Source organism: Anarhichas minor, unplaced genomic scaffold, assembly GCF_050575085.1.
Source record: "Anarhichas minor isolate MPS153535 unplaced genomic scaffold, ASM5057508v1 ptg000014l, whole genome shotgun sequence".
Taxonomy (NCBI): Eukaryota; Metazoa; Chordata; class Actinopteri; order Perciformes; family Anarhichadidae; genus Anarhichas; species Anarhichas minor.
The window spans coordinates 14,999,522-15,026,797 of NW_027466460.1; the positions used below are offsets into that span (position 1 = coordinate 14,999,522).

Sequence of the window (27,276 nt, forward strand, 5' to 3'; positions counted from 1 at the left end):
TTCCATCTCGGCTCTCCTCCCCGGGGCAGTTTGGTGGCGTTTGGTCCGGCAGGTCTGGCTAGGTGGTCGGCCGTTATCGGTGATTGTCTCAAAGACCGCTGCACTTAATCCAATCCCTGCGCTTCTTCTTCTGTTGTTGATGAATGTATTCTGTCTCATGCCATTAGTGCTCCAGCAATAAACACGAAAATACAACAAATTAAGACAAAAAAGCGTCTTTATTCTGTCAGAAAATCTAATTCTTGTGATCGCCATGAAGAAAAATACCAAGAGAAATTACTTGAGAAAGTCTACTTGGTAATAAACCTGATTCTGTTGATCAAACTTTAACCTTCGTGGAGATATATTCGCTTTATGTTCAACAGATAATAAAAGTCAATGTTATGCAGTATGTTCGGTAGACATCTTAGAGCGCTAAAGGTTTGTCACAGTCTTGCTTTGGCAGAATACGCTAGCCACTCCTCGATTCTCCATCTCCAATCTCAACACAACAATCTTATCAGAGCTTTTGCAGAAGGGACTCCAGAGAGCGGCGGAGAAAAGGCCTGCAGAGGAAGTGAATGTCTGAACCACACTGTGCCGAAACGCCACGGACAGATAACAAACAGTTTATCAGCGAGCCAGAGAAACTCTGTTGGAAGTGGGGAAGGAGAAGAGAGTGGGAGAGAGACGGCGGTGAAGAGGGGGGGAGGAAAGGGAAAAGTGCAAGACGAAAAAAAAAGGAGGCAGGAAGAAAGAGGCCAGGTGAGTCAGAGGTAGCCGTCTTTATTACAGCACCAGACCCATTACATCGCCGCGGTCTGAGCCGAGCCGGGCCTTTCAACTGGGAGGTAAAATTGAGGAATCCGGCGGGTGATGAAAACGATAAAGAAGGCGTTCTGGTATCCTGCCACTGCAGAGCCACTTGACATTTCTGATGACATTTGAGCCCGTTTGAATCTGCCTGAAATTGCAGCGTTTCATCCCGACGTAAGGCTACACTTTAGAAAAAGAAAAACCTTATCTGCAAGATTATGGCGGCGTATTATATGAGGGTATTATGCAGCGCTAATAGTGCATGTAGATACTTCACAAATGATACTAAAAATGCCTCGCATCACACACAAGGAGGATTTGGCCCTTCAGTAAAAGAATACTTCCGAGTATGCAAATGCCCACAAAAGAATTAGGGCTTAACAGATTTGACTCACTCAAACAATGGCATGCGGCTCTTTTCCCAGGATGCAACTGTCCGTCAGTTTGCAGGATTAAGGCTCTGGGTTGTGACAATGTGTTGAATGGAAAAGGACAAAGAGACACCTCTTTTATTACAGGGATATGACTATAAATGCCTCTCCTATTATGCCTGACGAATGATTAAAGCCTGAGGAGGGAGACGGAGAGAGGCTACGCACTGCCCCCTGTAGGATCATCCTGATCACAGCAGCTCCGTTTTTGGCACCGTCTCTGAGAGGTAGTGCTGCCCCCGGTGCCATACTTAATGTGGGGAAGTGAAGGTCTAGGTATTTTAGGTGGATACAGAGATTTGGTCCTTTTGTTGCAGTTGAACTGACCACACAGCCTATATAAAAATATATACATGTTTAAGATCTATTTTAGTTTCAATGTCCTGACAGCAATGAATGAATCAAATGCTTTGACGATAAAAAGAAAGGTATCTGTGGCTGTCGCAGGACTGTAATACGTCCGTCCAATCATTGTTCATCATGTTGTCTTTTTGGCAACCAGTGAACACAAGTGACCATATTTGAAATACGGAGGAGTGATATAGAGAAGCCGTATACGTCTCTGGTAGAGACACAGTAAGCCCCGCCCTAAAGCATACTCTGCTTTATGGTCTATTTGACTCTAAATGGACCATAATTAACTAAATGAACATCATGCTGGATTGAAGAAGACTTGAAACTAGCGATTGAGACCATGAACTCATTTTTACAATGTTTACTGAGGTAATAAATCAAGAGAGAAGTAGAGTCATTTTCTCATAGACTTCTATACAACCAGAGGAGTCGCCCCCTGATGGACACTAGAGAGAATGCAGGTTTTAACCCCTTATCACTCCTGTAAAATTCGCCTAAAACATCTATCCAAGGCATACCCAAAGTAAACTGTCCTGCTGCTCCACTCCATGTGGCCGCTTGCTGACTGGGCACAAAGTATCCGGCTCCCAATCCTGATCTGAATCTACATCAGATGATCTCCTAGTATGTGAAAATAAAGAAATAACAGTTAGTCATTTACCAAATGTTTCCATCTTTTCTGCATTCTACTTTTTTACAGCTCGCTGCCTCACATGTTCACACAATGAAACACAGAGGGGGGGCAACACACACACACACACACACGTCGATGAAGAGGTTGTTGTCTCTGGTGGACTTTGGAAGAATCTCTGCGATTGTCTTCCTGGTGAAGAGGCCGTTGTCGTCCTGTTATATCGTCAGAACGAAAGCTCGTTATCAGAGTGCTGAACACCAAACTGGAGTGTAACATGTGTTCTATTAAAGCTCCATTTAAAACAAATCAATGAGCCTCACTGATGCACTGCGTGACATGTTCATCTTTATGTATTCATTCTACTTTATTGGCTAAATCGTGATGTTTAGCAGTAGTTCCATCATTGTTATCTACTTAAAACTTCTACTTCATCTGGTTTGTCAACAAACTCACTTGTGTGTGTGTGTGTGTGTGTGTGTGTGTGTGTGTGTGTGTGTGTGTGTGTGTGCGTGAGAGAGAGAGAGATGTATTAAGCAAAACAAACGGTTCTCTTTACCTCTTCTGGGATATCGGTGACCATCTTTAGGTTCAGACTGATGTCCGGGTGTTTCTTGGTTGTTCGTGAAGAACGTTTGTGTTCAAACGTTTGAAAATCAACCGACTGGAGAAGATACTGCGTGAACATTCATGATGTCACAGTTACTCATTTGAATATTCCACTCCATAACCAAATGAGTAGAGTGGTCTCTCACACACACACACACACACACACACACACACACACACACACACTATATATTATATTATATTATTACTTTAAAAACACAAGTAATCAGCTGCTGTCATGGTGACTTTACAGATTTCAGAGGCTGATTGAATGTTCACTTTTGGGTTTTTGATGAATGAGGACCATTTCATTTCTTTGATTCTATTACAATTATATGTAATCGAGCATTTTAAAAATGACATGGCTTTTCACAAGATGGTCTCAGTATGTTTTGTGTGTGTGTGTGTGTGTGTGTGTGTGTGTGTGTGTGTGTGTGTAGGCGCGCGTCTACATTTGGCCTGTTCTGACAAAACCGCTGAGAAAAGCTGACCTTGCATCTCCCGTCAGGATGAGCTGGTCAGTAATCCCATCAGTGTTTAATAACCTGATCCGAGTGTTACGGGCGTCATTATATCAGAAGAATCAGGCTCCTTTTCTCTTTTTTCCGTTTTTCTTCTTCTCATGGCACACCGTGATGGAATTGGCTCCCCGGCAATTTATTTTTCTATTAGCCGAGCCGTGTGAAGTGTGATTGGCCGGTCAGCAGCGGGTCGGTGGAGGAGCTGCTCGGCCCGATAAGAGGACGGTTAGAGATCCTGCTCAGCACACAGACTCTCGGTGCTGATTGGCTGAAGATACGAAGCAGAGCACTGACCAGCCGACATGAAAATGTCAACTCGTCTGTTTTTTAAGAAGTATTTACAGATACATTCCCTGATTTTGTTACAATACCTGGTGCTAAATACAAACGTGGGATTAAAACAAAAACATTTAGGTGTTTCAATAATAGATTTGGGGATGATGTGACAAACAGCAGAAGTATTTTCTCTCTTTTCTCTCGACTTGAAATGAAGACATCAGCACATTAAAAGATGTGGAGGGTTAATGGTGATGACTGATTATCTGGCGATGGCGATGTGCTTTCCTTAGCTGTGACAAGAGTGTATGGACGAAGCGCTCTACTCATTTAGGGGCCTTTAGCATGCTTTCTAGTGTGATTATGGTTATGTTGGTGCTGTTAAGAGTCTGTTATGGTGACAAAATACAACATAAACTCTCACAAACACAACGCTGGGATATGTGTACATGCTAATCATTAGCTATTCACAGGCCAGTAAAACCAAATCAGATCCATGTTTGCTTTCACATTAGGGAGATCATCACCAATCGTACGCAGGGATTCCCTCATTTGACTAAGTGTGAGTGGAAACATTCAGATAAGTGAATACAGGAGCTGGGATGGAGCAGGGGATTATGGATGGGGGGGGGACGCTGCCCGGCAGGTGAAGCTCAGCGTGGGGAGCAATGGAGGAGGAGCGCCCTCCTCGACCTCAGGCTGCCAGCAGAGGAAGGAGGCTGAAGGTGGAGGATGGATGCCCACCAGCACCACCCTCCTCCTCGCATGTCTGTTAAACCACTTCTATCTCTTACTGCTCATCCATATAAATACAACAGATTGTTTATTCTATAAGTGGAAAGTTGCATTAAATGGAAATGCTCAGTTAAAGTACACGTTCTTCAAATCTGTACATAATTACAATACTTGAGTAAATGTAGTATCATGCATGTCTACCACCATATCTTTAGTTTAAAGAGATTCAGCTTCTAACATGTAGGATAGTGTTTGTGTCCACTTGATGAATGTTGAATATTCTCTCTCTTTTAGCTGTTTCTGGTCTCCACCACCTCCCGAGGGACATCTCTCTTTAGCTGCTGATGTCCACCAGCTAGTCTCTCACTGTGTCTGTGTGCATATCAGACACTGTAAACTGCAGCAGACAGGAAACATAACGTAAATCCAAAACTAGGAGCTAAAAGAGGAACTTCTACATTTGGAACAGTTACAAAACACGTATCCCACGATCTCTCTCCATAAAACTCCAGTGACATCCGTCAGTGGAGGCATAAAGAAGCTATAGACGGTAAAGAAAAGCCTTGTTTGGGTTTTTCTCCAAGCAGAGAAGGGCTGAAGGAACAAGCACCCTGTAATAAAGCAGAGCAAGGTCAGCAGACTCCCCATGTGACGGCACTCCGCCCTGGATTAGCTGCTGTAAGCCTATTAAAGCGGTTGGGACTAGGCGGGCCAGCACGGACTACACTCCACTCCCTACACACAGTGATGCAGGGTGGCCAGTCTGAAGCGGAGAGGTCACAGGTCGACAACAGGCCACCAGGTGTCCTGCTGGAGTGCCCTTGAGCCAGAGAGTCACTCTGGATAATCAGGAACATAAGTGAATTTAAATGTGGCTTTATGCATCCAGACATTCAAATAGTGACGTTCAGCAACAACAAAGACAAAACCTAGGTTTACATGCGCGCTAGTGTCCTCGACTTCCTTGGTCTTGTTTGGGATACGATAGTTACATTAGAACAAAACGGTCCAGGTTTTTGTATTGATGTTGGTCTCCGTGTGGTGAAAATGTTCAGTTTCCTCACCACGAGGACCATGACAGTCATATGATCCACTGAAACCAGGGGAGCTACATGGAGTCTCTCGCAGACATTTGAGCCCTTCATGAACACTTTCCATAAGTCTACATTCCTGCAGACTTCGCCCAAGGGAATTACCCACAATTCATAGCAATGTGACGTTAAACACGGGGCAGTAAAAAAAAAGGTAAACAAAGAGGCAGGTGTGTTCAGCGTGGCTCATCACATTTACTAAGAAACACTCCGGATTAAAGATGGAACATAAAAACACAGGAAATCAGGAATGGAAGCAGAGATTATATTAAACAGATTTATTCAAACATTTAATTTAGTCATTGAAGCTGTTTTGACAAAAACAAGTAAATAGATGATTTGAAACGATCTCATCTTGCGAGGAAAGAGCCTGGAAAACGTTCAAATCAGGGAGTACAAAGTTAAAATACCCACAATTGTACACATATTTTGATGTTGTCGTGGTTAACGGGATATGTTGCAGCAAAGTACTGTCCCATTCGTATTTACAGCATTTCAAGCCCTCACAGTCTCTCACACTCAACCACTCACCAGGTGACGTCATTAATCCATGAGGGTTCAGGGTTTAAGGCCTTAGGGGGGACATCGGGATCGGGCCATGAGCTCCCCAGAAAGCTTTTTTTTTTGAGAAATTTAGTGTTTAGTGTTTGTCATTTGTAGAGATTATTCTGCTGAACAAAATGTCTTAGTATCACAAACATTTCTTTGCCACAGAGCTTATTTTCTGCAATAATCCAAAAGGGAACCAGAGTGATGCCGACTTCCTGGTTGGCCGACAAAAACATGTCCTCCATGCACCACTCCATCAGCTTCCCCTCTATGGGATAAATGCACACTTGTAGTTCCAAAGGTTGAGCAGAAGAGAACACTTTCTTTTGCACTTCATTGCATTCTCTCATTTAGCAAATGGACGAACGACTTTGCAACAGTTGTCAAACATTATACAGCTTATTTGTAAAAATTGTGGCGACCCATAATTTAGCGCCCCTGGTGGGAATTTGCAGTATATTTACTAATAATATAATTATCCCTTTCAGATTCCGGTGTCGTAAAAGCACAAAAAAAACAATTGCCAACATAGGAAGGAAAAGATGTTTTGTTGTGACTTTAATTCAACAGATTACAAACGGACAAACTAAAAGTAAAGTAAATGAAAAGATGTTTTGATGAGGTCAGATGCTGTTTTAACTGTTCTCCCCACCTTCCCGCGGCTCCATGTAGCTGTCCGGTGGAAGCAGCGGGCTGAAGCTCAGCAGCGGCAGGTCCACGGGCGGGTAGCGCTCCTTCACCCGAGGCCAGCTCTCCCTGAAGCCTCGGGCAGGCGGGGGTGGGGGGGGCAGGTCGGCGTCATCGTGGTGGTGGTGCCGATTGTTGTTGGGGTCAGGAGGAGAAACGCTGCCCCTGCTGTGGCACCGAACCAGAAACTCCCCCCGGTGGCGACGGTGGTACAGCAGGCCGACGGTCGCCAGCAGCATCAGGATGAGGAAGCTGAGCAGGAAGAAGAGCACGTAGACACCTTTGGTCTCAGCAGACAGGCCTGAGCTGCAACCTGCATGCAAACATCATGAAGTCAGCAGCTGTTTAACTGGACTTGTTCTTTTTCTTAAATTAAGTAGTTCACTTCACCTGCAGCCTTCACATCAACACAGACCGTTCCTCCAGACCCCAGGCGGGACTTGTCCTGGAAGCCCGGCCTGCAGCGGCACGAGTACGAACCGAACTGGTTCACGCAGTCGGCGTTGACGTCACACAGCACCAGCTGAGTCCCACACTCGTTTACATCTGAAACACAGTTGTTTTTACACTTCATTTGTTCGTGTTTATTGGGTTTACTTAGGTCATGTTTCACCAGGCTTCAACCTCCGGGTCTGAAAAGTGAAGACAATGCTGAAGTGTCTTAAAGCTGCATTCTCTCTCGTGTCCACCAGGGGGCGACTCCTCTGGTTGCATAGAAGTCTATGAGAAAATGACTCTACTTCTCTCTTGATTTATTACCTCAGTAAACATTGTAAACATGAGTTTATGGTCTCAATCTCTAGTTTCAAGTCTTCTTCAATACAGCATGATGTTCATTTAGTAAGTTATGGTCCATTTAGAGTCAAACAGACCATAAAGAAGGGTATGATTTAGGGCGGGGCTAAGACTTTCACTGGTTGCAAAAAAACTAAGATTGTTACACGATGCGTCAAAGCAGCAGTACAAAAACCAATGGGTGACATCACAACAACTATGTCCACTTCTTATGTAAAAGTTATAGCTTTAACATCCTCTTAGGAGGTTCAGTTCCATGTGTTAGTTGCGTTCCACCACTGGTTTTGAGAGTCTGCAGACTTGGTACGTTTACTATCGTCGACTGCTCATCGGCACAGATTTGAGGTCTCTGTACATTACTTGAGTGTTTCCAATTCATGACACCTTCTCTTGCGTTTGAGGGAAATATTGTACTTTTTTACTTCATTACATTTATTTGACAGATTTAGTGACTTTACAACTAAAGATGTTTGCACACAAAACACATGAACTTATAAAGCTTATAGAATATGTTTTGTTATTAATTAAAAACAGCAGAACAGTTTATTGGTGTACTGCTGAAACAAGTAGGATTGACAGAAAATTAATTGCACTACTTTAAAAATTGTTGAAGTAATTGTTCACATAAAAACGTTCCGAATTCACAAATGTTAAGACTTGCGGCCTTTCCTTTAGATCATTTAAATAATTGTTATGTATAAGCAGCACTAATGTTGAGGTTTGGGCAAAACAAACATTAGGGTCTGAATACTTCCTCCTCCACTGAGGGTGTGAACACACGTTGCCAGTGTAAATCAAGAAAACATTCCCACTCCGTTTCACAACGGAGATTTGATCCTTGCCGTTACCTGCGATCGACACAGAGATGAGGACGGCTTTCCTGTGGTTTTCACCGACGTTGATCCCCGCGGTGATGAGGCCCTGCAGGCGGGAGTGGACGACCTTGTGGACCTGCAGACCCTCGGGCTCCTGTCCAATCTGCAGCCAGAGGATGTACAGCACTCCTGTGCTCAGCCTGCCAACACACAACCAGGATGCATCACTCATAGCGCTACCGAGCTCACATGTCGACAGATACGTGAACTAGTAAGTGGACCTCGAGTACAGATTATGTTTACGTGAGCTGTAGTATGATCATTTATCATTCTAACTGATGTTTTCTTTTACTGCACACCTCATCACATCTTTGAGATACTGAGGAGAGGATGCAAGTGAAGGAAACAAGGTTGCAAACAAGAGAAATAAACAGCATGCGAGGAGAGTTGTGCAACCTGACTTTGATTTGTTTTAGTGGACAGCTTCTTCCTCCAGAGGTTTAACTCGTGTGCTCTCTCGTTAAACACAAACGTACACACTGCAGCTCGCGTGTCAGCAGCGCTGCGAGGCCGTTGTGTACCGACCTTTTTATTCTCTTCGACGACATGGACAGCGGCGGACGCAGAGCCTTCAGCTGCTCGCTGACCTGCAGAAAACACAACGTCGTCACTGTATCTTCAGGCGTCAGAGATGCTCTCGTTTCTTTCTAATAATCCCAACAAAAACCTGCCACACGAAGCACCTTCAGAGTCTTTGCTTTGTAGTCACCAACGTACCAAAGCCTTTACCGACAGCAGCAGTGACCTGGACACGCTGTCCCAGGACTCCTCAAAATCCTGTCTGAAGGTCACTTCAAGAGCCACTTCAAACAGGTGATCTGTCGGGGAGACATGACTGTGGTGTCAAATAACCAAAGCAAAGCATCAACAGCACTGTAATGCTCAAGAGAACTGCACAAACACCATGCACATGAATTCATCTAACATCTGATCAAGTCAAAACATGAAATACATTCAAATTAAATACAGACGTAAAAAAAAACACTCTTTGTGAAGTTGTACATGATCAGTCCAATACTCACCGCCAGGAAGATGTGGAATTTCAGAGTGATTTCTAACGTTGACTACAAAAGAGAAGCACACAGTCAGACTGATTTAAGACGTGAACGATACTTGACATCAGCGTTATGCTCGTGCTGAGGTACAGTAGAATACAATTGCAAACCAGTCTCAGACGAAATCAGGTGGGGGAGATGAGCCCGGTCGACTGACCTCAAACACCAATAAGCTCTTCATTTAAATGCACTCACGGTTCCCTCTGTGGTCCGACAGCGGCTCCACCATGTTGGGGTGAGGATGAGTCTGCTCAGTCCTCTCTGGTTCGGAGGGGACAGGGAGCTGGTCTGAGGCCTCCCCGACCTCCGTGTTGTTCACACCTTCTGCAGACCTCTCCTCCTCTGGAACAGCAGCTTCCTCCAGATGTTCAGAAGCTTCCTCCACATAAATTTGTGTTGTTGGAGCGGCACCTCTTCCAGATCGAGAGATCCCCTGTAAGGGTACTGGCACTGTGGACACTGCTTCGGTCGGGTAGATGTGGCTGTAGATTTCCAACTCTGGAGGTTGATTTTCACCCCACTGAGAGAAGAAAGAGCAATTAATACTTTCTAAATAATTCAACATACTTATGGGTTTTGCTGCTACAGCTTCACTCGCCAAGCATAGTTGGTAGAGCCGGGCTTTCGCGCTGCTAGGGCCCAGTGTTTGATTCCCACCTTAGTGTTTGTGTCCTCCTCGTGCTCCAGCTCAGCCGTCGTGGCTGAAGTTGGACCATAATAATCGTACACAAGATCAGTATCCTGCAAATTTGAGTCCATCTGTTCTCCATTCGTGACAATTTCATCAAAGTCCATGAGTTCAGGAGATGGTTCTGACTTCCTGTTGGTGTCTGTGAATCTCTCCTGTGGGTTATAAACCACCGGGGGTCCAAATGCCTGGTAGCGACCATAGAAGCCCCTGTAGGGGGGGCTGGGCCAGCCACCGATCAGCAGCACCACATACAGGGTGTTGGAGGAGGAGGTGTACTTGGCCTCCCGCCAGCACTTCTGCAGGACATTATGACCCCCAAAACCTCCGGCGGGCTCGTCCACGTGGATCTGGTCCTCTTTGAGGGAGCAGCCGTCATCGGGGGTCAGGTCCTCTAAGTAGAGATGGATCCTCTTTGCAGGATCCACCCGGATGGTCCAGTTGCACCACAGAGGCGGGTTGGAGCACAGGTAGTCCGGGGAGAAGAACTCGCCGGCGTCGCTTTGCAGCAGCTGTTGGCAGCTCCGCATGGCGAAGAAGGCGCTGCCGCCACCTCGCCCTCCATCTGAGGGAGAAACAGACCGACTGTAGAGAAACCAGTAGTTTTACCTCATTACAAAAAGTATTATGAATTAGAGCCAACCATTTCCTAAAACATCTCTACTGTTTAGGTTCAACTCTCCAGATGTAGTCTGATTCATTTCATATGAAAATCAACTTGAAGGGACTTCAGTTGAGTTTTTACAGTTTCGGGAAAGTCAATATACACAGAACTCTGTGGATATTCAAATAAAGTATGAAAGTTCATGTGGTTAAGGTGGTGTGTTGTTATGATTTTAGTAATACATATAAATGCATTTTGGACAAATCCCGGCACACCCTCTGTGATCATTGAGCGTGGAAATATCACAACATTCACAGTTAACATCTTAGTAAATACTGACATTTGGAAAAGGGACGGGGGCCTCAACTTTAACTTGTGCTTTTATAAAAATACAACTTTATTAACATAATAATAATAATCCTCTATACGGGTCTGCTCTTATTCCTCTCCTGAAGAAGAGGAGTAACATTTACATTTAAAATCCCACAAACACCTTCTCACCTGGAGGTTTGTTGGCTTCTTCACTGCTCACCTTCAAGAAGAAGAAAAGCAACACACAGGAATTACACTACACCGTTTTAAAAGCAGGTACATGCCAACAAGCTGATTTCACAGCCTCACCTGAGAGTCACAGTGTTTCCAACAAAGACCAAATATCAGCAGAAATATGAGCAGCACACTTTTTAAGCTAAAGCTGTTCTTTCGTGGCATTTTACTTCAAGAACTCTCTTTAACTTCTTAAATGTGTGTATAAAGGAAGTGTAGCTGATCCTCTCAGCTTCAGTTAAACTGCTGTGTGAGCAGGTGAAACTCATCAGTGAGCTGATTGACTTTCTTTTTGTTGGATGTTTGAATCTGGTTTGTCCACCAGAGGTCGCTGTTGGTTTTCACATTCGGTCCGTTCATTCTACTCTTCAGGTAAATACTCAAAGTTTACTACGTAGATGTGCAGCAGTGGAAAAAGCACTTTGATTTACAGACTGTTTATTCGTACTAGCTGTTTGTGTCAGGAACCATCTACAGATGGAAGATTATCAACTGCTGTATAGAAGACCATAAATAATATAAAAATACATTGTTAAAAACATCTGCCAACAGCACTTCTAAGCTAGAAAATGTGTTTATAATAATGAATTCATTAATAATACAAGATATTTACAATAAAAATAAATTTAAGAACAACAATGTAAAGCAAATGCTTACCTGTCATCTGTATTAAAAACATAATCAAAAATAGGATTAAATCTATTTAATCTTCATCAAAACTTTATTTATCAAAATACAAAAACACATACAAGACACAAACATGAGCTTTTTCGTTCATTTTTTTACTATCTGGAAAAGATTTATGACCAAAACAATAGAGAAACAGACTTGACTCAGAAAAATCTGTATTATTTGAACACAACTCGATGAACTTCTTATTTAAACACGCATACCGTGTATACAAACACAGGATGAATACTGAGAAAAAGCAGCAACCGTTGGGATGCTAAAAACGATGAACACTGAGCGTTTCACAGTTATCGTACAAATGTAAAAATTCTAATTAGGAAAGTCTTTCTGTGTCGTACTTTACACACTACCACCAAATGTGATTACAGCTCCCATCGTCCACGATCTCTCTGGTTCTGTTTGGACCAACCTTTAAATACAAATACATATCATATTTATATAATACTATACTACATATATTTTCTATACTACGTTTGCTATACTATGTATTATGTTGTACTATATTACTACATTTCGCTTTATATTATATCTGATCACTCATGATTACGATATTATGCTGTTCCACATTCTATCACACTATATCAAGTCAATATGTTACCGTTTTATGTGCTACATCATACTTCTATATGAATGCAGACAAACACTGAGTCATATAGTAGTTTAAGTACAACACTGGTAATAGGTACTGTGTATTTGTACCACTTGCCTTGTAAGTTTGAGTTTAATTGCTCTTGCATAGTTTCTATTTTTATTCTTAGTTTATATACTTCTTTTTTATCTTTACTTTATTTAACTTTATTATTTTTATTTTAGCAGCTGAGTTTCTCCTTTGATCAATAAGGGATTTATCTTATCTTACATCAGCTCTGAAAGAGCTGTAACCAAATATATGCACCAGTGAAATCCATATCTGTAAACCTTCTTTCTGAAAGCTCTAAAGAAATCTCACTTTTTGTTTTATTTTAGCTTCGTGGTATAAAATACAAAAGTGCCTGAAAAAACAAGCAGAGGTAACACTATATTTTATGGATATGGAGATACAGTACATCATCAATACACAGTCGTTTTTAACAATTATAACTCTTGACTCTCAATGACACAACGTCTTAAAGGGACAGTACACCTGAAAATCACAAATACAGGTTTTATCTCTTACCTGTAGTTTTATTTAGTAATCTAGATTATTTTGGTGCGAGTTGTCTAGTTTGTTCGTCCGCAATATAATATACATGAAACTGCTCACAACAAGGTCTGTGGTTTATCTCGAGTAACCGGGTCATGATTTCTGGAAAGACATGCTGCTGTTAAGTATTTTTTGGCGCTTTGAGCACCACAAGCCGAGTGACATCTAGTCCCACTACGTTCACATAACAGGCTGACATCTCTACGTCCGATATCTCCCACACAACTCACACCAAAACAATCTAGATGAATAAATAGCACTACAGGCAAGAGGGAAAATATGTATTCTAGTAAAAATGTCGGCACAAGGTTGAGTACCTGCTCTGGAAGACGCCAGTAATGGAGAGACGACGGGTTACGTGGCCCGAGGGAACATCTCGTTTCGTTCAGATTCAGATAAACTTTATTATCCCACACGGGGAAACGTGTTTGGTCCAGTTCTTCAGACATGATGACACCATAAAGTCCACAATATAAACCATAAAAACAATACAAACACATACAAAATAAGACCACAACAGACTCATAATAAAAACACTTTTGATCACGTCTTAGTGGTAGGCTATTTGTCCCGCCCCTCCTCCACTGGGATTGGACGGTTGGGTGAGGAGCGCAGCGTTTTTAACCAAAGTAGATCGTTTTTCAACTCCCGGCGACCAGGAAAAAAAACCCGCCAAACGTTCAGCGTTCGAGCAGAATACGCAATTAGCGCCTCGTCAAGCTGCCAGCATTATTAGCATAGCTTGAATACGGAGCGTTACAAACATTGAAAGTAATCTTTAAAATACGCTGGCCTCGGGGGGAAAAAATCACTTTGGTGGACACGACCCCTAACATTAGCCGGCTAACATGCGAAAAGCTAGCGAGCTTACATGCTAACATGCAAGAATCTGGACTTTACTTTAAAAGGCTATTTTGCTAACAATAGAGAACTCGGAGGTTCTGCTTGGACTTGAGGATTGAACATAATTTTAAAAAAGGTTGTTGAAATCAAACTCAGCAGCGCTAACAAAAGATGAAAGAAGGTGTTCACTGGCAGTCCAGCTCCGGTTGGATAATCCAGGACCAGATCCTCAACATCTCCTGAGGCGTCCGGCTGTGGACCAGCATCAGGCTCCGGTAGATGCAGGGGTTGTCCCTGTACTTCTCCTCGATGTCAAAAGTCTTGAAGCCGCTGTGCTTCTCAGGAGCCAGGCCTAGTTTTCTCAGACACATCCCCGTGTAGACATCATCGATGGGATACAAGACCACCTGCTGAGATGCGATGTAGAGGCGTAGCGCCAACTCCCCCGAGTACAGATATCCTCCGCCTCCCGCGTAAGGCGGGTACGGCCCCACAAACACACTCTCTGGGACAAAATACTTGAGTTTCCGGTCTCGATGTGGACCGGCGTGACTGATGACGTCGCCTATGAACAAATCCTTGGCCTTGCTCTCCGCCAGGCTTTCAAGGAGCTCAATAACTCGTAGCGTGTTGATGAAGACGTCGTCGTCGCCCTTTAGGACGTACTGGGCGTGGGGGCAGTTTTGGCCGAACCACTCCAGGAAGAGGACCTCCTTCAGGGTCAGGTTGTAGAAGGAGTCCATGTAGTCCCATTGGAGGAGGTCTCTGTGAAGCTTCGCCTCGTGGCCCAGCATCCCCCGCAGGTCTGGGAAGTAGTCCGCTGACGAGGTGCTGCCAAGCAGGAACACCGTCGCCACGGTGCGATTGGCTAAGACCCCCGCCCGACCCCACGTCTCGCGAATGGCCTGCCGCCGGTCAAAATGTGGGGTCAGGGACTTGACCGCCAGCAGCAGGAAGGGTTTCCCGTCACAAACACGGGGCTGGTTTATCAGCATGGGGTACGTTCTGCAGCGCATGTGCAGGAGGAAATTCTGGAAGCGCTCCGGCAGGGAGTTGTAGTCCACGATTTGCGTGGGGACCCTGTAGTCCGGTTTACAGGGGTCTAGCGGCCCCGTGTCATTCAGCCAATCGGGCAGCTTGGCGAGAATTTCGCCAGACATCACCGAGTTGACGACGGGGTTGTGAATGAAGTCCAGGAGCTGCTGCTCCTTGTTCCAGAAGGATTTGCTCCGTTCCTGCTTGTGCCAAAACCTTGCAGGCTGGACTGGAACCCTCCGGCGAACGCTTCTGTCAAGCCCGAGGTTCCACGACACGCCCACCAGGACACAGACGAAGATGTTGAGCGACATCATCATCATGCAGAACACCCTCATTTTTTGGCGCGCCACAGGCATGATGCCTCTTTTCTGCATCTACACAAAGAACAAATAAAGAAAAAATCAATTGAAATGCAACAAGAAACAGACTCAAATCTGCAGAGTCAGGACTCACAACAAAGCCAGGATACAAAGGGACATTTGGAAACATAGAGACAGCTCGGTCGAAGCTTCTAGAGAGAATAAAACTGAAAGAATCTGGAACAGCGGTTCAATGGGAAGCTTGATTTCCCCCCCGTTTGGTTTCAGAGCTCAGACTTTTGCACACTAGGCCACATTTCTTTATCTCTAATCCTGCAGGAACGAGCCCAAGAGCATTCCCCCCTCCCCCCCTCCTCATCGCCTCCTCCTCTTCCTCCAGACGGCAATCACACGTTTCCAATTCAGCCGGACACATGACGCCAGTTTACTGGCAGCAGTCTTTGTCATTGTCTGCTGAGCGACACAGAAGAGCACACACGCGTATTAATAAACTTGTTTCCTTGTTTCCTCGACATATAGAGCAGCGCAAAGCAAATCTCGTGACTTAAATACATGTATAAACTTTGCAGTGTTGCCATTAACAGATGTATGTCGTCACTCAGACATCACCTGTGACTGGTGTGGAGATGATCGGTCAGTTGGGTCTGCTGGAGACCCAGACCTCTCCTGGCCTCATGTGGATGAGCTGCAGGGTGGAGGAGGACGACGTCTCCGAGGAGAACCAGGCTGCTGTTCCTGGAGCCATCTGGAGTTCAACACAAAGACACGTCAGCCAGGGGGAAACTTCTGCCATTACGACACCTGAACAAACCTAAACACGGGACAATAAAAGTTCTTTGATGGGCAAATCTAATTTATTGCCCTTCGTAAAGCCCGGCCCATGTGTGCAGAGCGATATGACTTGTTATGAAAGCTATAAAATCATGTTCAGGTGAAGTCTTCATCGGCAGAGCTGATGTTAAAACCTGCCCTGATAATGCGCTATGACTGTGAGAGTTGCCGTTTGGTTTTTACTGAAAGATTCTCAGAGGAAAATATTTTTACTGCACCACATTTATCTGACAGCTTTAGTTAGTTATACTTTTATATATAGAAACACACAGCCTACTTAAATTATATGAGTACTACACTACTTATATATAGTACACAAAGTATCTAAAACTGGCTCCCCATTGACAAACAAAATACTCAGAACCTCATAATATCATATGATAACGGAGTACTTTTACTTTTGATACTTTAATTTTGCTGATAATACTTCGGTAAGTAAGATTTTTAATTCAGGACTTTTACTGCTACATTTAGACTAATTATTTTATTTAAGTAAAAAAGGTCAGAGTACTACCAGCCGGAGGATAACGATATTAAAGTGTTTCATTTGAATATTGTCACTAATGAAGCTCCACCTTTGAGTTTTAATTTAATAATATTATAACATTTACCTCCATTGGAACTTGTATTTAGATGTAGTCATTAATCTAATGCGTGAGGTTGAAGCAAAACATTCACATTTGTCATTTCTTATATTTCTATGATGTCCCCAAAGTTCGAGCACTTTTCTATGAAGTGATCCGTACAGTAGATGTTACAGTAACAAGGTGTCAATGAACCCAAAGTCAAACTCCACGTTCATCTCAGTACGTTAAGATAAATTAAGCGATTAAACTCGGAGGTGACTTTTAAGTTATTTCCCTCGTCGGTGCAACAAAAACACGTTTCAGTTCATTCTGAGACACACAAACCTCTCAGACGGGCTCCTCGCGTGCTCGTTGTGCAACAGTCCAGAGGCGCTCAACAGGCTGCAGCTTGTGCACCTGAGCGAAGGATCCTTCTAGGTGGCGCAGTTTTTTTTTTGTTTTTTTTTGTGGGATCTGGCCTCGTGAAAATATGTTAAAACCTCGAATCCTCAAATCTCCGACGTGCACACCAAAATCACCTCCTCTGTTCCCCGAGTGGGGGGAAAGGTAAAACACGTTTGGTACAAGCTCGCGTCCCGGTGGCGTCTGGCGCGCGCTGTGACTCCTCCCATCAGGTGGAAGGCGAGCCGACAGCTCGGTGATGTTGGTGATGTAAACCGGGGCTCGTTCCCTCCATACATGAACACCTCCAAGTCCAGTGTAAGGAGTGCGTTCAGGTCCTTTACTGAAGTAAAAAGTACTTACTTAAAGGGACAGTTCACCCCAAAATCAAAAACACACATTTCCCCCTCTTACCTGCAGTGCTGTTTATCAATCTACATTGTTTTGGTGCGAGTTACCTGGTTTTGTAGATTTTATTTATTCATTTTAAAGTTGTATTCATCTGTTGAATTGTTTTAATCACACCTCAAATGTACCGCTTTCTTCCTATTATTTATTTTATCTGTAAAAATAAGTTTTTCTGTTTTTAAAAAACATCAACACATCTGGAGATACAAGGTTTTCACTGGACAGGAAGTAGTTATTTAAAGGAGTCTTTAAAGTCAGACAAATGTGGAAGAAAGGTACAATATTTGCCTCTGAGATGTAGTGGAGTAGTATGAATTTAAATAAAAATACTCAAGTAAAGTACAAGTACAACCTGAATTTGTACTGAAGTAGTACTTGAGCGAATGTACTTGACTACCTTCCACCACTGCAGTGTGAATGTAGATACAGTTCAAGCTTCAGTCTTCTTAGAACAATGTGATGAGACGCTGCAACGTGATTTCACAAAGACGAGAAAATATTCACATGGAGCAGTTTCAAAGCTCCAAAGGTGGACGGACGGAAACATCTCCGCACCCTGAAGCACCGGCAAATCCCGTTTTGTAAGAGAGAGATTACTGACCTTTGTTTCAGTACTTGAGACAATAGACAGTAAAACACGAAGGCAAACTTTTTGCATCTTAAATCATCTCAAGACAACTTTTAATATTAATTGGCACAAATCTGCATGTAAGAACATTTTATATACAGAATATTACAACAATGTCTGAACAGCAGTTGGGCTGCGTTTACAATCCTGTGGCACGAAAGCAGAACTGTGACCTGAAGCGGGGGTTTTATGGTTCAAACGTTACTGATTAAAGAGTTTATTTATGGAGCTGATTTCAGCATTTTAGTGCATGTTAGATATCTAGTCGATGTCATAAGCATCTGGAGTGATGCAGCTTCCTCTCTGAACAGCCACAGAAAAGAGATAAAACACCAGTGAAACGTTCCACATGCACAGTGAGTGTTGAAGTAGAGGAAGTAATGTTTATCACTGGATCTGTGTTGAGAGATTAAAACTCTAATGATGAATCAACTGCTTGTGCTGTCAAAATGTGGCGCTGACGTCCTGCAGGCTTTAGTTCCTCTTAAGACTTACTGGTCCCGTGTGATCTGTACCTGTGACTGAGAGACGACGCCCCCGGTTTAAAGGAACAGGACGCGCTAAACTCTCTTGAGCCGCCCCACCGTCTGTGTGTCCAACACCAACACTACCTTACAATTTAGTCTACTAGAAAAAAAGATTAAGTACGTTCCAATGCGTAGTATAATGTACAATAATTATAATAATGCAGTACGCTAGAAATAACACGATGGAGGATTTTTTGCAGTGTGCAAACCAGCATGCTCTGGTTATTCTGGCCCACAATCCTCTGCACAGCGGATATTTGAGCAAGAGGGTCAAAGTTCAAGGTGCAACGTTATGAGGAAGTAGTATGTTCCAGCTGAACGCACACTGCGTGCAACGTTGCGTATTTTGCAAGAGAGTACGAGACTTGGAACGCAGACAACAGGCCGACTTCTGTCCGTCTAAACTGGACTTTGTCTGCTGCACTTCGAGCTCAATACAGATGTCAGGGGTTGGGACATTTCTATCGCCGTACCTCGTCATGAGACGGACCTTTCTGAGCGGGAACTGAGCCTGTTCTCTACAAAGCCAGCAGACTCCATTGATAAAAAAAAAAAAAAAAGCTGATTTTACCTCACAGAACACGGGAGCTGCTGGTCTACCGCTGCCTCGATCGGTCGGTTAGCGTGTTTATTGTGTGACTTTGTTGTTTTAAATAGTTTGTTCGGATTCACTGAAGTCACACGATAACACACACACACAAACTAACCGATCGAGGCCACTTCACAAACTATCCCTTTAATGTGTGAACAGGTCGTCTCCGAGTCTGCGGGCCGGTGGAGAGGCCATGTTGGATCCATTCAGAGCGGGTCAGACGTCGTCTCTCGCACACGGTTTCAGGTGCGGTGAACGATTCGGTCGATGCTCTCCTGGATCTCGGACATGTTCTTCAGCAGCTGGTTGACTTTGGTTTCATCAAACTCCAGACACACAAACTCCGAGTCCTGAGACAGCGGGAGGGAGGAGAAGGAAAGACATTACAGCACACGCTATTTATAAGAGCAGACGTTCAGAGCGTGATGGCCAAGTGTCTCTATTGATGTCAGTATCACGCTGAAACACAAAGCCTAATGTGTTCACCACCTAAATGAGAATCAGCAATAATTAGTCACGATAGATCAGGATGTGGGAGAGGTGAAGGACAGGGTGAGGTGAAAGGTCAATGTCTAAAAATGACTTCGATTTAGTTTCAAGATCTTCCTCACTGTCAGAGTTTTGGGTTAATTTTGTAAAAAGAAAGTCCGATGAAATTTAAAAGGTGAAACATGTAACACCAAAGTATGTTTTACATTTTGTACTAACAGTCATTTGTGTCTTCGTCATTTCAAGTGTTAATTGTTAAAAGAAATGTGAAATGTTGTTGTTTTCCCAGTAACTCCGTCACTAGTTTGAAAACAGCAGCACGAACTCTTCTCACTGAGCTTCACTGTGTTCATCACTATTTAAAAATGAATGAAGTTCTGCTGTAACAGGAGGGTATCCCATCTGCCCCGTCACCGTGTCCTCCGATTGTTCTCCAGAATGGACGTCACGCCGCGGTGATCAGCTAATAGATCCATGTCTCTCAGCTCAGAGTGTGAGACATTAAAGCCATGATTTTATTTATTTATGAGGATACAGAGGCTCAATAATCAGCTGCTTCCAGTCTGCTGACCTGCTTCCTCTGAGCTGTGGGACCTGCAGATCGGATTCACGGAGAACCGGGACACACTCCTGAAGAACAAACATTTTCTTGCTTGTTATTGGTCAAGTTGATCTCTGGCTTTGGCTGATAATCAGCAGATGCTTTGCTGTAGCAATGAGTAGCAATGCTTTGGCGTCATTATCCTTTGGGAGGGGCTTTGAAAGGGTTTTCAGCCCAGGGCCCAGATCGAGTAAAATGAGCCTTCTCATGGGACCCAGGCTCATTAAAACAGACCAGTAATCCGTCCAGAGCCAGAGCCAGGCCTCCTGCTTTAGTGCGATCTATCCCCAAAGCCAACGCATGCATGTGTTGTCTGCAGTGTTTACTGGTATTTAAACTGCATAAAGATGTTTGTTTGAGAACTTTCCCTTGTTTTACCCCAATTATTCTAGCAGCAGGATGGAAGTCAACCAGGCGGCAAACTCCGGGTCTGAAAAGTGAAGCCAGTGCTGAAGTGCGTTTAACTTGCATTCTCTCTACTGACCACCAGGGGGCGACTCCTCTGGTTGTATAGAAGTCTATGAGAAAATGACTCTACTTCTCTCTTGATTTATTACCTCAGTAAACATTGTAAACATGAGTTTATGGTCTCAATCTATAGTTTCAAGTATTCTTCAATACAGCATGATGTTCATTTAGTAAGTTATGGTCCATTTAGAGTCAAACAGACTCTAAAAGCAGGGTATGCTTTAGGGCGGGGCTTACTGTGATTGACAGGTCGCTACCACGGCGTTGTCCGGTCTGGGAGTTGTATTTTCGTCTTACAACTTTAACATTGTGTTTTCAGTTCATGAAAGATAATTGTAACATTTTCGCCTAAATATTGTCTTATTCAGCCCTGTACTTAGCTCCACCCTCTCGCGTCACTTCTGGTTGCAAAAAACCAAGATGGCGACGGCCAAAATGCTGAACTAAAGGCTTCAAAACTGCAGTCCAGCGCTGCTCCCTCAACATGCAGCAGTAGAACACGGCGGCTTCACTGGTGTGTTTCCAGCATCGATGTGTGACAGTGAATGAGGAAACACCGTCAGCCTCACCTGTCCGGCTCTGCCCAGCTCCAGCTCCATCAGGGCTACGGGGCCCCCGTGGTCTGCGTCCCCCCGGCTGGCTGCGGTCGGGAGGTCCACCCTCCAGGAGAGGCCCCTGAGGCCGGGCTCCCAGCAGCTCTGAGCCAGCAGGCTCTCCCTCACCCGGACTCTCTGGCTCTTCCAGAAGCGAGAGAGGGCGGAGGCCTGTTCGGCGGTCAGCCCGCCGCCTCCCTGCCTCCTGGTCTGGGCTGTGAGGAAGGCCTCCAGCTGGGCGTGGTCCATGTCGGCCGTGGCGATGGACTGAGAGGTGGAGCATTAAATAATGTAATACACATAGATAAGAAAATCTATCTAATAAATAAACACCAGGTACTGACACCAGGTACTGTATGTTGGTGCTGCCCCCTGCTGGCAACAGGAGAGACTCAGAAAGACTAATGAATGAAAACACATCAGTTTTAATGCACCCGTCACCTTCGTGACATATTGTACTGTAGCGACACATTGCATTTATAGTGTATATTATTTATTTATAGTACAATATCAGGAAACTGCCTGCTGTGTTACTTCCAGGATGAAGGCGTTGCATTACCTTTAGGAGGCCTTTCATTCTCTCGTGCAACACCCTGAACTCCTCGTGCGACAGCTCGCGGTACAGCTCGTTCTTCAGCAGCTCCTCCGTGATTTCCGTGTTGTTGTAATAAACGTGTTGAGCTATTCCACTCAACAGTCCGCTCAGAGACTTCGTCGCGTCCACATCCGCCATGTTTTCTCTTCGCCGTGAAGTCACATGAGTGACGGAAGGATCGTATCACGTGAAGGACGTCACGACGCACGGCATTGTGGGAGTTGTAGTTTTTTTTAAAAATATATTTATTTACAGTGCCAGAGCAGGAACTGTTATTCGTTTGTTTTTCACATTTCTCCGTACGTAAAAAGTATACTTAATATAACAAAACAAGACGTACCAGAGTCTATGTATTCAATACTGGAAGTATTGGAGCAACGGTGACTTTATTTTGAGTTTTGCAGGGTTTACAAAGTAATATGTGCTCCTCACAAATCAGTTCAATAATTTGTTTGTATATATTTTATTGCAGTCACAGATATCTGTTTGTTTTTTTAAAGACAAATCCGAGCAAAGCTTTGTAAAGAAAACAGGTAATTTCGTCAACACTGACTCCTGAAACGTACGTGTATGGGATCACTGTACTTGTTTATTGAAGTGCTCTACTTAAGAAATTCAAGGTTTTTCGAGGCAATTTTTCTTGTTACATGACAACCTTCAAATGTTCCCAGATTTGCAAGAAAAGCAAAAGATCTCACTTGTTGTTATTTGTCTTTAATGCAGAAGAAGATCTTCCACTGGACAGCAGGCCTTGTTTTCAGCCCTTTTGATGGGAGGAACTGGTGTTCACTGGGAGTCTGGTGGTTCAACTGAACGAACTTCAAACTGGGACTGATCAGGCCAAGGAGAGCCACACTGTGAGTGTCTGGTATTAATTCTTAAGTCTCTGTAACTGATTGAAGAAATATTCAGGTGTCTGATTAAAGTTAGATGTTGTTTTATACATTACCAGTCAACTAACTACAGGGCTCTGCTCTACGCTTACATTTATATTGAGGGGCCTCCACATATAGCACTGCTGTATTGCAGGAGTTCCCAAATGACTGACACACAGAGAGCCCACAATAGATGCTGAGCCAAGCTTTAATCAGAAAGAACAGAACATCAGAGGATTTGGCAATGCTTTACAGAAGTGCAGTGACACATGTGGGAACAAAATTCTGTTGGACTGTTTGAACTCTATATTCACCCCCACATATTATTTTTTCTTTTCTTTTTCGAGTTGGGTTTGCTCAGACAGGTGGAAAACAAGTCCATTCATAGTTGTTCTCATCGCAGCACAGAGGTGCTTGGTGCTTGGTCATTATCTGAAATGTATTGAGAACTAGAAAAATCAAGATCAATTCTGCCATTTTGCTCTGGCGCAGATAAAACACACTGGCTGTACTTTTGTGGAGTAGTTTGGAAACTGGGAATCCTTTCAGTATCACTGCCACTGCAGGTATTAAGAGTTTTACATGGCGGAGAGCGAAGTTATTAAATCTATCAAAACACATTTTTATTAAGCATGCGGTGCTGATTTGTCTCAGTAAGCTTCATTGGGCTGCTGCTCAGATTGTTGTGACCCGTATCATTGCAGTCCACGTTTGCTTTGCTTCCTAACCTTGCCTAACCTCGTCTGCCGCCTCTTCTACGCCTGCTTTGCTTCCTAACCTTGCGCCCTTTTCCTCGTCTGCCGCCTCCTCTACGCTTGCTTTGCTTCCTAACCTTGCGCCCTTTTCCTCGTCTGCCGCCTCCTCTACGCTTGCTTTGCTTCCTGACCTTGCGCCCTTTTCCTCGTCTGCCGCCTCCTCTACACTTGCTTTGCTTCCTGACCTTGCAACCTTTTCCTCGTCTGCCGCCTCCTCTACGCTTGCTTTGCTTCCTGACCTTGCGCCCTTTTCCTCGTCTGCCGCTTCCTCTACGCTTGCTTTGCTTCCTAACCTTGTGCCCTTTTCCTCGTCTGCCGCCTCCTCTACGCTTGCTTTGCTTCCTGACCTTGCGCCCTTTTCCTCGTCTGCCGCCTCCTCTACGCTTGCTTTGCTTCCTGACCTTGCGCCCTTTTCCTCGTCTGCCGCTTCCTCTACGCTTGCTTTGCTTCCTAACCTTGTGCCCTTTTCCTCGTCTGCCGCTTCCTCTACTCTTGCTTTGCTTCCTGACCTTGCAACCTTTCCCTCGTCCGCCGCCTCCTCTACTCTTGCTTTGCTTCCTAACCTTGCAACCTTTTCCTCGTCCGCCGCCTCCTCTACTCTTGCTTTGCTTCCTAACCTTGCCTTCCCTCGTTCCTCTGCCACCGCCTATTCCTTCACTTATGCCTGTGGCTATATCTGGGCCTATACCTCCACCCATTTCTCCACCTGGTGCTGTCTCTTTGCCTGTGTCTGTGCCTGTTGCTGGGACTGCACTTGCTTCCTCGTCTTCGACCTGCTCTTCATTAGACGAGGCATCGTTTGCCACACACGAGGGCGTAACATCTCCACCTGAAGAGCAGCTGGTGCACTGGAAAGGATCATCTCCGGGTTCATAACAGCGGAATATATTGTCGAGCCCGAGTTTAGAAATTGCAAGCTGCTTGAAGGATTCAGCCAGTCGAGACGTGTCCGCGGCAGGAACATCGGGTACTTTAGAAAACACGAACGCGTAACCGCTCCACTTCTGGATGACGGCGTTGACCTTGTCGGCGATGTCGTTTGCGTTTGTTGGGCAACATGGGGAATCTTCAGAGTAGATGACGAGGAAATGACCCTGGCTGCTCGCCATGAGGGTTTGTATGTTTTCTAGCACTGCCTGTGATCGTGCTGCTGCCACCACCCGGGTGCCCTGGTACACTCGACCCTCTGAAACAGCTTGTTTCACGCTGTCTGCTGGGTCACTGTGAAAGACTTGCTGAAGATCATTTATGTCTTGGTTCTCTGGGACGTTCACAGCCAGACTGAAGGCGCCATCGAGTGCATACCTGCCCAAAGGAAAACATTGAATGAGTATCGTGGGTTCAAGAGAATGCAAGACGTAAAACAATGCAGAAGTTAAAATATAACATATATGAAATATTAAATATAATCATGTTTTTGTGGTAGAAATGTGTACAGTAATTCCATAATGATCACAAAATGTTTTAAAATAGTTTCATTCAACTATTTATTATAAACTATGCCAGATAACTTGCATCACTTGATTGACTCTCTCTGGTCCGCCGTGTAAGTTGTGCTCGTTGTTCACTTATATCTGAATCAAATATTTAAATCGCTCTACGAGTTTGGCAACAATCAATTAGAATTTAGGTAAATAAATACACTTTACTAAGAGAATCTAACTGCATTAGTAGACTCAATCAAGTTTAGCAAAAAGACAGAATACAAAGAAATTAATATTGAAATGAATATTATATTTCTTTGACTGTGACTGGAATCTCCATTCCACACAGATGTTTGAATAGTAGAAGTAGAAGTAGAAGAGTAAAGACATAGATCTACAGTCTTTGTGGACTTACTCCTTCTTGATGCCTTCTATAATACTTGTGAGCCAGTTCTGGTCCACAGCAGCCAAACTGTCTCCAGCAGACAGGAAGACAGTCAGCACCACGGCCATCCAGCGCAGGCCAGCCATCTGCACACAGTTCAGGTTTAATAACACACAGCATCGCCACAAACCAGATAATAAACACGTGTTGACCCTGTTTAGAGTATTCAACACAATGTTGGATCACATTTCAAATATTTTCTTCTGAGAAGAAGATTAAATAACTCACCGTTACCTCTGTTGCCAGCGGGCTCTTCTGGTTCTAACACTCTACAGAAAGGACACAAAAAGCAGGGACGAGCATTAAGAGCACAAATACTATTTGATAATCAGGGATGCAAAACTGAACCGTAAAAAAAAAAGGAACCGCTTAATGACGTACGAACTGAACCGTGGGCTTGTTGAACCGTTAAACAGTCTGCTAATTATTGGATGAGGGGCCAGAGACGAAGAAGAGACATTTATCTGAACATAGGCCTACTTGACCATTAAGTAGCCTGCCTTATTTCATGCACACAGACACACACACACACACACACACACACACACACACACACACACACACACACACACACACACACTTGTGCTGGGTGCTTCCCTCTCAACTGTGCATATTCGTGGTAGATTGTAGAGATTGCACTCCATCTCCGTTTCATTTTTGTGGTTTTGTTTGTTGCATAAACTATTACATTTTTTATAATTTATTGACTAATTGAAAATTCGAATAATAATTTCCCTTTTTCTAACAGATTTCTAGAAATGTTCAGAAATCTGTAAACAGGCCTTTTAGAAATCCTGCTAAATAACTAACAACCAGGCGTCTCCAGCAGTTAGAAATAACAGAATCACATGTGCTCATGTCCATCTGAAAGGATTAGTTGATGAATTAAATGTATTTTTCTTACATTATATTGTATTTTTACACGTTGGACTGTTGGCTACAAAAATGAATTCAAAGATGTAGTCTAACCTGTGCTCGCCACTATTTTCTGACGCTTTACAGAACAAATTATTAATCATAAAAATCATCAGCAAATGAATCACGAATGAAAAAGAATGATTAGCTGCAGTCCATTCATGTACCTGCTGTAGTGTAGAGAGGCGTCTGATGCTCTGCACACGGCTTTCTTCTCAGCGTTAGAAGGGAAGGTGCTGCCGCAGTGACCACAGAGAGAACGCACATCTTTCTTTATAGAGGACATCGGACAAACCCCTCACCGCTCATCATACCCTTATTTAAACATGTCTTTCAAAAAGTAGAAAGAGGAAGATAAGAAAAAGGGTTTTATGTCAGCATGATTTGTGAAGCTGTGAAAGTGAGGCACACACGGGGGGACTCGCATACATGCCCAGCCGGGACTTACACGTCATCAAATGTTAATTAACATTAAAACAAAGAATGTTTAACTCTGTCAACACGTCTGTGCTTTACAGTAGATGTCACATATGCTTCTGTAAATGCGTAGTCTGATTTTAGAACTGTTATGACAGTAGACCTTCCAGTTCAAACACCATCATTTCAACACTTTTCTATCTTTATCCAGACCGTACACCTTTCCTCTCATGGTATTTTTTGTGAGTTAATAATTTGTTTCTGCTTCTCTGTTCATGAATGAACCGTCAAATTCTTCTCAGTAGCCTTCAACGTACATAAAGTCAGTTCAGAGAACACTTTTACACGACGATAGTAAAATATAAAGTTATTAAACTGAGATGAGCAAGCTGGACAACAAACTATGTATAGAGGTCCGATTGTTGCTAA

The 27,276-nt window shown here is 43.9% G+C and overlaps 3 protein-coding genes and 1 long non-coding RNA gene across 4 annotated transcripts; 1 reads left to right on the forward strand and 3 right to left on the reverse strand.

Moving 5' to 3' along the window:
• The first annotated feature begins 543 nt into the window (after positions 1–543).
• On the forward strand, positions 544–4,191 carry LOC142950056 (uncharacterized). The gene is made up of 3 exons (XR_012954123.1): positions 544–744; positions 3,261–3,337; positions 3,493–4,191. It is a non-coding gene; the product is annotated as an uncharacterized LOC142950056 (long non-coding RNA).
• Positions 4,192–14,143: 9,952 nt separating this feature from the next.
• b3gnt2a (UDP-GlcNAc:betaGal beta-1,3-N-acetylglucosaminyltransferase 2a) lies at positions 14,144–15,485 on the reverse strand. Its single transcript, XM_076091743.1, has 2 exons — positions 15,450–15,485; positions 14,144–15,370 (listed from the first exon to the last, which is right to left on the reverse strand). Exons 1-2 carry the CDS (start codon positions 15,483–15,485, stop codon positions 14,144–14,146), a joined length of 1,263 nt encoding a protein of 420 aa, XP_075947858.1.
• Positions 15,486–18,172: 2,687 nt separating this feature from the next.
• Positions 18,173–22,171, reverse strand: commd1 (copper metabolism (Murr1) domain containing 1). Its single transcript, XM_076091744.1, has 3 exons — positions 21,981–22,171; positions 21,398–21,688; positions 18,173–19,620 (listed from the first exon to the last, which is right to left on the reverse strand). Exons 1-3 carry the CDS (start codon positions 22,152–22,154, stop codon positions 19,513–19,515), a joined length of 573 nt encoding a protein of 190 aa, XP_075947859.1. The 5' UTR covers positions 22,155–22,171; the 3' UTR covers positions 18,173–19,512.
• Positions 22,172–23,081: 910 nt separating this feature from the next.
• LOC142949880 (uncharacterized) lies at positions 23,082–25,594 on the reverse strand. The gene is made up of 2 exons (XM_076091742.1): positions 25,486–25,594; positions 23,082–24,951 (listed from the first exon to the last, which is right to left on the reverse strand). Exons 1-2 carry the CDS (start codon positions 25,581–25,583, stop codon positions 23,625–23,627), a joined length of 1,425 nt encoding a protein of 474 aa, XP_075947857.1. The 5' UTR covers positions 25,584–25,594; the 3' UTR covers positions 23,082–23,624.
• Between the last annotated feature and the right edge of the window lie 1,682 nt (positions 25,595–27,276).

Coding starts and splice junctions, on each gene's coding strand:
- b3gnt2a (XM_076091743.1), bottom strand. CDS start 15,485: ATGTTTCCAAATGTCCCTTTGTATCCTGGCTTTGTT. Junction 15,371..15,449: donor CTTTGTATCCTGGCTTTGTT/GTGAGTCCTGAC, acceptor TTCTTTGTGTAG/ATGCAGAAAAGAGGCATCAT.
- commd1 (XM_076091744.1), bottom strand. CDS start 22,154: ATGGCGGATGTGGACGCGACGAAGTCTCTGAGCGGACTGTTGAGTGGA. Junction 21,689..21,980: donor GAATGAAAGGCCTCCTAAAG/GTAATGCAACGC, acceptor TCCACCTCTCAG/TCCATCGCCACGGCCGACAT. Junction 19,621..21,397: donor AGCTGGGCAGAGCCGGACAG/GTGAGGCTGACG, acceptor CCGCTGTCTCAG/GACTCGGAGTTTGTGTGTCT.
- LOC142949880 (XM_076091742.1), bottom strand. CDS start 25,583: ATGGCCGTGGTGCTGACTGTCTTCCTGTCTGCTGGAGACAGTTTGGCT. Junction 24,952..25,485: donor ATAGAAGGCATCAAGAAGGA/GTAAGTCCACAA, acceptor TCCTTTGGGCAG/GTATGCACTCGATGGCGCCT.